General features: G+C 30.4%; 1 protein-coding gene across 1 annotated transcript in view; it reads right to left on the reverse strand.

The window, feature by feature from the left end:
- The window catches only part of LOC117181207, a 63,290-nt gene that overhangs the window by 1,990 nt on the left and 51,396 nt on the right, over nucleotides 1-9,904 (reverse strand). Inside the window, exon 8 of the mRNA XM_033373770.1 lies at nucleotides 56-577. Within this exon, the coding sequence (XP_033229661.1) occupies nucleotides 56-577 (522 nt within the window). The remainder of the gene's footprint in view (nucleotides 1-55; nucleotides 578-9,904) is intronic.

Here is a 9,904-nt window from a genome sequence, read left to right on the forward strand (position 1 = left end):
AAATCATTTTTTTCATCAGAAAGAGCGTTGATATCAATTCCAAAAGCACAAGAACCAATTACGTCGGTAGTAAATTTTGCTGTGAGCTCACGACACTCAATTAGTTTATTTTTAGGTACTAATTGTTCCAGATACTGTTCCAAGTGATTAGAGCATTCCAGAAGAAGATGAAACATCTCCTTCAATTTTCCAGATGTGAAAACGGGCGAAAAAATTCTTCGAAGAGGTCGCCATCGTTTAGGTTCAAGATTAAATAAATGTGGGGATAAAACATCTACTTGTTCGTGAATTGTTATCCCACGGTCCGAAAATTTGTTAAAATCTTTGATTAACACATCTTTGATTAATTCTGGGTCCCTAAGTATGAGAATTGGCCTTGTTCTATCGAAAATACCAATCATACGCTCATTTTTGAATGCATCGTAAATATTCTTCGCAAAGTCTCCAATAAAGTATCGATTTAATATTAGGTCCTTAAAATTTCCAATGAAAGGTAAAGGTTTTGGTCCTTGAACTCCTCGAATTATCCAAAAATCATGAGCAGTTGAGCTCCAGTAATAGAGGAAGAATAACATTGCTACAAAAATGAACAAAATTTCGAATGGCGTCATGATAGAACTCAACTGTTAATTAATTCCTTAGATTTTCTTCAAGTATCTGAAATCATAAAATGATTTGAATTGAAGGTGAACAATTAATGTTTAAAAAAAACGAACAAGGAAAATTCATTTAGAATGTTCGTATCCCATTTTTTAAAGTTTATTTGTTGTAGATTATATGCATTATCTGATAATTTGAAGGCATATAGATTATCGAAGTATCTCGTGATCTAGGAATTTCACATAAGTTGCAAAAATATTTCCCATAGCTTTGGTTAGTCGTCCCGAAATTTCGGGATGACTAGACCTTTCTTTTATAAACACCAGCAATTTTTGGGACCACTAGGCGCAGCATTTTTGTTAATATTCTCATTCATTTTGTACGAAAGCATTCTTAACGCTTACTTGTAAATTAAGCATAGGAAAATGCTACAATTACTCAAGAAAAACTCAAAAGATTTTAAGTTGTTTTAATTTTTTTGTTCATTAACTTTCTAAAAATGTCTCAATTGATCAATTTTAAGAAGATTGTATGAAATGTCTAAAGCAATTGAAATGTACTAATTTTTAATTTTAAGCAGTCAATCCATTTCTTAAATATCAGAATTGTAGGGCAAAACTAGCGATGTTGATGGACCTTGGTGGCATTTTAGTGTTTAGTGATGAATGTTTATGGTTAAAATTGTTTTCCATCATTGAAAATATTCAGGGAGTCATGGGATTTTGAATTTTGTACCCGTCCTTTTTAAAGAGCATATTCCCCAACCCGCTAATTAAATCTTACACTTATTTTCGCAGATTTAAAAAATGGGCACTAAGAAATAAAAAATAAATATTTTTATGCTTCACCTTTCCTTAAATATAAACATTTCTTATATTTTTCTACGTCGATTAAAAAACATTGATGGACACTTATTGACTTTCAGAGATAATAATTGATGTATGTGAAAATTATTAATTGCAAGAAATAGTTTTTTGGGAGTTAAGAACCAAATTCTGTGGATGTTTTTTAATCCTTAAAAATTAGTTCATTAATTCAATTAAATTCATTCTTTAAAGTGATAAATAGTAATTTATCCATTTTTGGAAATAGTAATTTAGTTTTCTTTTAGAAAAGTATGAATATTTTAAGACATGAGACTGACAAGATTGTGAACAATTTTTCGAATTTCAGTTTTTCAGGTTTCCAAGTAATATATATGTTATTAATTTGTAGACATCATGATCGTGCCTTCTGATCGTACTTCAGAAAAAGATAATTCAGGTTAAAATTATTTATTTGACAGTAGTTATTTAAAGTTTTAGGTTTTGCTTTCTCTTTAGGGATAAGGTACAATTTTTATGTAAGCCTAATGATCAGAGTCTCATTTTATTCTTTGAAGGATTCTGTACAAGACCAAAACAGAATTGTATAGAATCATTAAACAAACATAAAATGATACCTTCGTCATTAGGATTAAATGAGAATTGTAACATTGCCCTAAAAGAGAAACCAGAAATAAAACATCTAAGTAACTACTGTTAAATAAATAATTTCAACCTAAATTATTCTTTTCTCTTCCGCCAAGATTGGCAGAAATTGACGATAGATCTATTTTTGTTATTGAATGATTTATTTACCATTCTCATGTTGTAATCAATTGATTAATTAATGACTTTGCGAACATTCGCCGAAATTTTCGGCATATCCAAAAAATTAGTCTAATTTCATTAATTTTATTTACGAATAAGACTGCACTCAGAAAAAGTTCTTATTGAATTAAAAAAAACAACATTTTTTACTAGATTCTTTTGATGTACCATAAAAATAGTTTTGTAATAAAATAAAATGTATTTTATTTTAATAAATGACTTCACGTAATTTCTTTAATTTAAAAAAATTATTTTTTCAAATAATTTGTTTGATTTAAAACAAAATGCTTATGATTCAAAAAAGTTACTTGGAACAATGAAAGAAATAATTTCTTTAGAGTCAGTAATTTGAAATAAGGAAATTATTTCTTTGAATCAAGGAAAGATTTTCTCAATCCAGATTACCAATACGCCAGGAGATTGCGCAGAACAAATAACTTTGATTATTTTACGTTAACACGTCTTTTGGAACACGTGCTGTCAAATTTTTGCGAAGACGCCGAAACGGACGGCTCTTGGTAATAATTAAAATGGCTAAAATGTGTGATAAAAAGTGCACGATATCCTTGCATGGTAGAGATTTGCAGAAAGCATACCCGAGTTGAAATTTAGGCCCTACTTTGAAGCCGTATCTCCTACCTTCATAGAGGCTGGAAGCTGTAAAGTAGGTTCTACATGAGCAGCGATTTCAATGTAATTTAGACCCTACTTTGACGCTAAAAGTGTTTGAAATCGGCCGTTTTTTCACGTTTAGATTCAAAGTAGGGTCTGTGCTTAAGATAAATTAAACCCTCTTTTAAAGCTTAAACTACTACTGTAGGACTTGTGGCATCAAAGCAGGTTCTCTATAATCTCACACCAATATAGAAAAATATAAATAAGTTTGGTTATTTATCAGAAAAAATAAAATGATATCAGTAATATAAATATCAAGGATATTCGCAATTGTTTTTTAGACATATTATTAATAGAAGTATTGTTGCACTGAGTATTTACCAAACGCCTAACGCCCTAACCAATTCAGCTAACGCAACGCGTAAGATGTTTTCTATAAAAATCATTAGCACTTGTCCAATAGTTCAAGGTACAAAATCTTTTTAAATCCAATACAATTAATTGAATAATTAGTTCTTTTTTTAACTTTCTGTGTCGTTAAATATTTGAAACGATTTTTGAAGAGTTCAGTATATATTCACAGCAAATAAAACTGTTTAAAGTGATACCGAAATCAATACCATTTTATATAAAACAAAAATGATATCGAATTCAAGAGCATTTTGATTGGCCGGAGTAAATGATCGATTTTGGAGATCATAATGATCTGATTCGGGATCATGTATGAACTCAAACCAAAAGTTTATTTAAAAATTTTTTAAAATAACGAACTCTCATATTCTAAAATATCACCTGTTAAGTGTAGTTGTGTCTTGCGTGCGGTAAGATACCATTTTTAGGTTAGTTCGTTATGATACCAGTACCAAGAATTGGCGGCTATTTTGTTTACTCTGACAAATGAACTAAAAAATAAAATAAAATTGATCCAAATCTACAGATAATATGATCTTGAGTCAAATGATCATTAGAGCAAAATGCTTCGAAACAAAATTGATCCCTTTTTGTTCCTGTGTTGATTCTGTTTTTTAGAAGTATTCTACGTTATGCGCTTTAAAAGAACTTGAGGCTACTTATTTGAATTTGATTCTGTATTATTCATTACTTAAATGAATACAATGTCAAACTTGATGATTTAAATAAAAATACCTTTTTATCCCTTTATCAAGAGAAGATTTAAAAAAGTCATTCAGCAACTTAATTAATCCAATCGTACTGAAAAATAAAGATATTGAGTTCAAGATACAATCTAATATTCATCAGGAAATAAGTTTATATTAACAATAACAGTACTGGTCTTATACCCAATTGTGTAGTCTCAAAATTCGAGATGAGTAGTCAATTATTTTTCATACATTTGGCTGTTCTTATTCTCCAATGAACATGATATAAAAATTAAAACAGTTAACATTTTCTTACAAAAAGAAATGCTGTTTCCTCCTAAATCAAGTGGTACACACGTTAATAGTAATATTCATCTAAGAAAATGTTTAAGAAACACTCAATTATTATTGTTTAGTAACAAAAATGACCAAACCATTGAAAAAGTAGTACTGTTCCTTGAAAAAAAATGATTTTCTCCACAATATCATGTTGCAAGTAAATTAGGCGTGATACTTTAATAAAAATTTAATGACAATTTGTGAATTTAATTATAATTATTAAATATATATTTAAATATATTTTTTAAATTTTTTACTTAATACATAATATTTGTTGTTAGCGATAGAAAATATTTTATTCTTACAATTACTTCTGATTCTCAATCATCTACGTGACTGTTTAATACACACATTTTAATTAATTATTAATCGACAATATTTAGTGTTTTCCATGATAAATATCATTCCCATACAAATTATTAGCATTTTCAGTTAAGAGAAAATATTTTCCTCTGATTAAGTATTGAAAAGAAGTCTTGATTTGTATGTAAATAATTAATGAAAATTAGGTTAAATCTTGAATTAAATATTTTTATTAATTAAGTGCGCATTCAGTCATCAAGATGACCAATGAGTTCAATTTAACCTATGTAAAAAATAATTTTTACTTAATTTTAATGAAGTTTGAACATTGTAGGCTCAAAAGGTTTTCTGTTATAAAAATGTAGGCTCTAAAGATTTAGAGTAGCTTCAGAGAGGTGTTACAGCTTCAAAGCAGGCTCTAATGTTTAATTCTCTATGAGTTAAAAGTTTAAAGCAGGGGCTATAAGTTTAAATAGCGTCAAAGCAGGTTCTAATAAGGAGCTGCAACTTCAAATTTGGGTCTAAATTTCGATTCGGGTAGCATCTTTCTACCATATAAATAGATACTTTTATACAACACGACCTAACCTCGCTTTAATGTAGATTCTTGTTACTTCTGTGCACAATTTCGTCACAATTTATCTTTTCCCTTACATTTTCGTGAAGAATTCTAAATTAGGAAAGAATAAAATTCATTCACACACAAAAAAATATTAAAATAAACTGTTTTCTTCAGGAGAACAAATAGACCATGCGAGATCCTTGAAACTCGAGTTGTCAAATCAGATTATTGAAAAACTATTCTCATGCGCAGAAAAATGAAAATTTTTTGCTTGTATATAATTAGAACAATTACAGTTTTGAATCGCATGGAATTATTTGTTTCATGAGAAAGCTAATTTATTTATAATTCATTATTGGATTCAAAGAAAATCTATATTCATTTTAAACTAACCTGTTCTTTTTTTTCAACCAAAACACTTATTTCATTAAAAAAATTTAAAGTTCAGAAGTTTTTCATTTCAAGCAATCAAATATTTCTCAATTCAAAGGAATATTTGTTTTGAAGGAACGAAATGTTTTTTTAATTTAAAGAAATTTTCCTTTTAAATTAATGAAATATTTCTTTAAATCTAATTTTTAAAATTGACAAAAAAATTTCTTTAAATCAAACAAATGTTTCTTTGACCGTATATCAATACTAGAATTTCTTTGATTTAGAAAAAGTTTCTTTGATTCAAAAAAACTGTTTTCTGGGTGTGAAAATAGTACTAAAAACATACATAAATTTGGAAATTTGTTGAAAAAGCAAAAGAAATAAATTTATCAAGCATTAAATTAAAAAAATTTACTACTTTAGATAGTGTCTCAAGAACATTTTTTTTGTATTTGCTAAAATTTATTCAATAAATTCCTTTTTTTAATAAGAAAACTTTCCCATACTGCTGCTTGATGAAAACAAAATTAAAGATCGCTACATAAATTCTCAGGCCGAAAACACACTTCTCTAACTTTTTTACTTTATATTTTCTCAATTGCCATTAACCTTTTCTATAATGCAGCATAAATTATTTATCTGCGTGTCATGTGATCCCCAAATATAATTCAGTTAATAAAAAAAACAGGTTTAAATAAACGGAGAAAAATAATTCGAGAAATTTTATCAAACTCAGTTGGGTAAACTCGGGACATATGGACCCTTTGATAAAGTTTAATTTCTAGTTGGGTAAAACGAAATTCGATAATACCTCGTTCACGAACATGAAAGTGTGACAAAATTAATACCAATGTCTACCGAATTGTACTTTAATTAATACTGTACTCGGTAGTTGACATTTTAATAGATATAATTATAAAACATATAAAACATTAGATAAAGATTAATGAAAAGTTGGGTAAAACGATGCCGAGGACTCGGTAAAAAAATATAAGAGGGTTTACAGGAAACTCACGAGGGCATCACTGACGCTCGAGAAACTTTAACCACCAGTTTGGCAAACCGTAAGCTTCCGAGAATAAAAAAGAACTTAGACGCAATCAACAGCATACAACCTATATATATATATACACATTAGTCAATCACAGCCAATCAGAATACAATTTCCTACATATACATATACACAATGTAGCTTAAACGATCACATTAAATTATAATACATTACATACGATACACTCGTACGCTTTTAACAATATTAACGCTTTTAAAAATTGAAAACGCTGTCGACGGATTTCGAACCACCTGAGCGAAGTTTAACACATTCCATCGCCTACGACGTAAGCCTCACGGCTAACCGAACAGTTGGGATGCCGGAAAAAAATCTCGACTATAAACTGGAAGTACGAGTACGTCAGGGCCGTAAAAAAATAGCTGGGACCAGTTTCAGCCAAATTGTTTATTGTAACATTTAACTGATGAGCCGGTTTTTAAATCGATAAGAAGTAAATAAAAACATTGGATGATTTTTATTAAAAATTTTATAACCTAGAAACCCTTAATTATTTAATTTTTAATATTTTAAATGTTTGCATCGTCTACTTTTTAAAAATCTTTTTATGTTTTTTTACATAATTTAATTTTAAATACTCACAATTAAACACTCTACAATATTAAAAATATATAAATAAAAATGCTGGATAATTTTGAAGATCTAAATTTAAGTTTTCAACTCTGCATCTTCCAAATTGAAGACATTTTTATTGTGTATCATCAGAATTGAAACTGTTTTAATGATAAAACTTGAATAATTTTCAAAGTTTAATTTGAAAAATCAACAACTTTTCAATTTTAAAGATGTATGAATAAAAATTCTTAAATTTGAATGATTTTTAAGATAATAAGTCAAGTTTTAAATTCTAATTCTTCCAAACTGAATAAGTACCAATTTGCGAAATATAAAAAATTCAATTGATTAGTCTGAGAAACTTTGGCTAATAATTAATTCAATGGACTGATTTTTCAATTAAATAAAATGGTACCGTATTACGGAACTAAAAGTTTGATTTTACCATTTAAATTCTAAATCGAAGGAGTGGCTAGATTCATTGGACTTCGCCGATACTACATTTTCTGTAGAAATCAATTTTCTAAATTGAACACAATTATTAAAATAATGAAAACTTGAATTTTTCTGCGATCTAAAGTGAATTCCCGATTTTTACATTCTCATCCGAGAAGGTATTAGATTTGTGTAAAGTTTGACCTCCCCCCAGTTTTTATCAAATGTCCACGTTTTGAGACCCTCTGAAACCGAAAAACAGGTTTTTCCGAATGTGTCAGTCTGTCTGTATGTCTGTCTGTGAACACGATTACTTAAAAAAATTAATCTATTAGATTGCCCTTTAGTACACTCGTTTAGTGTCCGAAACTAAAGGTCAAGTTCGTTAGCCAGCCATTTTGGATAAAAATTCAAAAAGTGGGCACATTTTGAATATTTTTTAGACCACTTTTTTTTTAATTCCAAAATTCTCTGTACGGTCATTTATATTATTCAAAAAGTTGAACAACTTATTCTCATGACTTTTTTTTAAAAATCAAAAATTACCAAAGTAAGAGCATTTTCAAAATAAAAAAAAAACAAATTAAAATGAACATTTTAAGCGAAACAACGTATGATACGAAAAAAATTCTAGAGAAGAAAAAAGTTGCTTTTCAAAATCCGTACAAGATCATGATGACAATTTTTTTAATTTGGTCGAAAAGTTGAAAATTCCATAGGACCCCGCACTAAAGGTATGGGAAAATGACTTTCGGTGGATTTAGCTGAAACTTGATAATTTTTAAGGTTATAAGTGCCGGATGAAATATCCGTAAAAAAGAATCCAAAAAAATGGCTAGTTGTAGCGCTATGCGGCGCTAAGCGCTCAAGATCAGCGAATAAAACGAATTACAACAGATTTTGATACAAAAGCGATGTTAACATAGAAATCACGGTTCAGATCGTGGTCTGTCATATTTTCGCCTACACCGTTGACTCATATAACGCGCTTCTCAAAACGATCAAACGCTAAGCACCCAAGATTTTAACTTGACTAATTAATCACTTCTTTAAAGGCAGAAATGGTACCCAAAGTAACATTAGTAACTAGTGCGCACATACCGATAATAACATTGTACCCTTCGCAAGAGGGTTGGACGCTAAGCGCTCAAGATTAGCGAATAAAACCAATTCTAGTAACTTTAGCGACAAAAGCGATGTCACTATAAGAATCACGCATCAGAAAGTAGTCTGTAATATGTTTAGCCAAACCAATGAGTTATGTTGCGCGCTTCTCGAAATAATCGAACACTAAGCGCCCAAGATTTGAACTTGACTAAGTACTTACTTTTTTAAAGACAGAAATGGTATGCAAAGTAACATTAGTAACTAGTGCGCACATCGATAATAACAGTGTACCCTTCACAAGAGGGCCGAACGCTAAGCGCCCATGATCAGCGAATAGAACCAATCCTAGTAGCTTTAGCGACACAAGCGATATCTGTATTCACAAAAGAAATGACAGACAAACATATCGTCGTTGTTGGAAATAATGAGTGAATGCTGCATGATGAATGACTGTCACTTTTTAAAGCAAAAAGCGAACGACTTCAGAATGAGCGACGAACTGAAAGTAGGCTTAATGACTTAAAAAAAGTTGAAACCTTGGCATTCGCTTATTATTATATTAAACATATATATATGTATATTATTAAAAATTTGTCATAAGGACAACCGCAGGATTTCGCCGGGAGCGGGTGCTAATCTGAAAAATTGCACCCGCTTCCAGCGAAAGCGCGGTAAAATTTCAGCCATAATTACGTCTCACAACCGTGAGATAGGTGGTTACAGTCCGTAAAGTAATCAATACGACGATCCAGCAAAAGCCTCGTGCACCCTAAGAACACGGAGTGACCCAAGGACAACCGCCTTCTGCACTTTTCCCGCAAGTATTCTAGCATATTGTTGACACGCAGGGATGCTTTTTAGGCTATTAGCAAGTGAAAGCTTGGCACCTCCAAGAGCGCCGATGATAAGGACGATCAGTTTAACAGAATATTCCGGGTACAATCGTTGCAACTCCCTTATAAGGTCTCGATACCTCTCTTTCTTTTCATTCTCCTTGGCTATGATGTTTTTGTCAGCTGGTGCCGAAAATTCGATAACGAACATGGTTCGCATCTCGAAGTGAAGAAGAACCATGTCAGGCCTCGAGTGAGCAACAGAAACAATTGTCGAAAATATAAAGTTCCAGTATATACGGCACTTCTCATTCTCGACAATTGACTCAATTTCCCTAGGAGCATTTAGAGGAGTGATATTAAGGTGAATGCCGTAGGAG

Source organism: Belonocnema kinseyi, chromosome 10, assembly GCF_010883055.1.
Source record: "Belonocnema kinseyi isolate 2016_QV_RU_SX_M_011 chromosome 10, B_treatae_v1, whole genome shotgun sequence".
Taxonomy (NCBI): Eukaryota; Metazoa; Arthropoda; class Insecta; order Hymenoptera; family Cynipidae; genus Belonocnema; species Belonocnema kinseyi.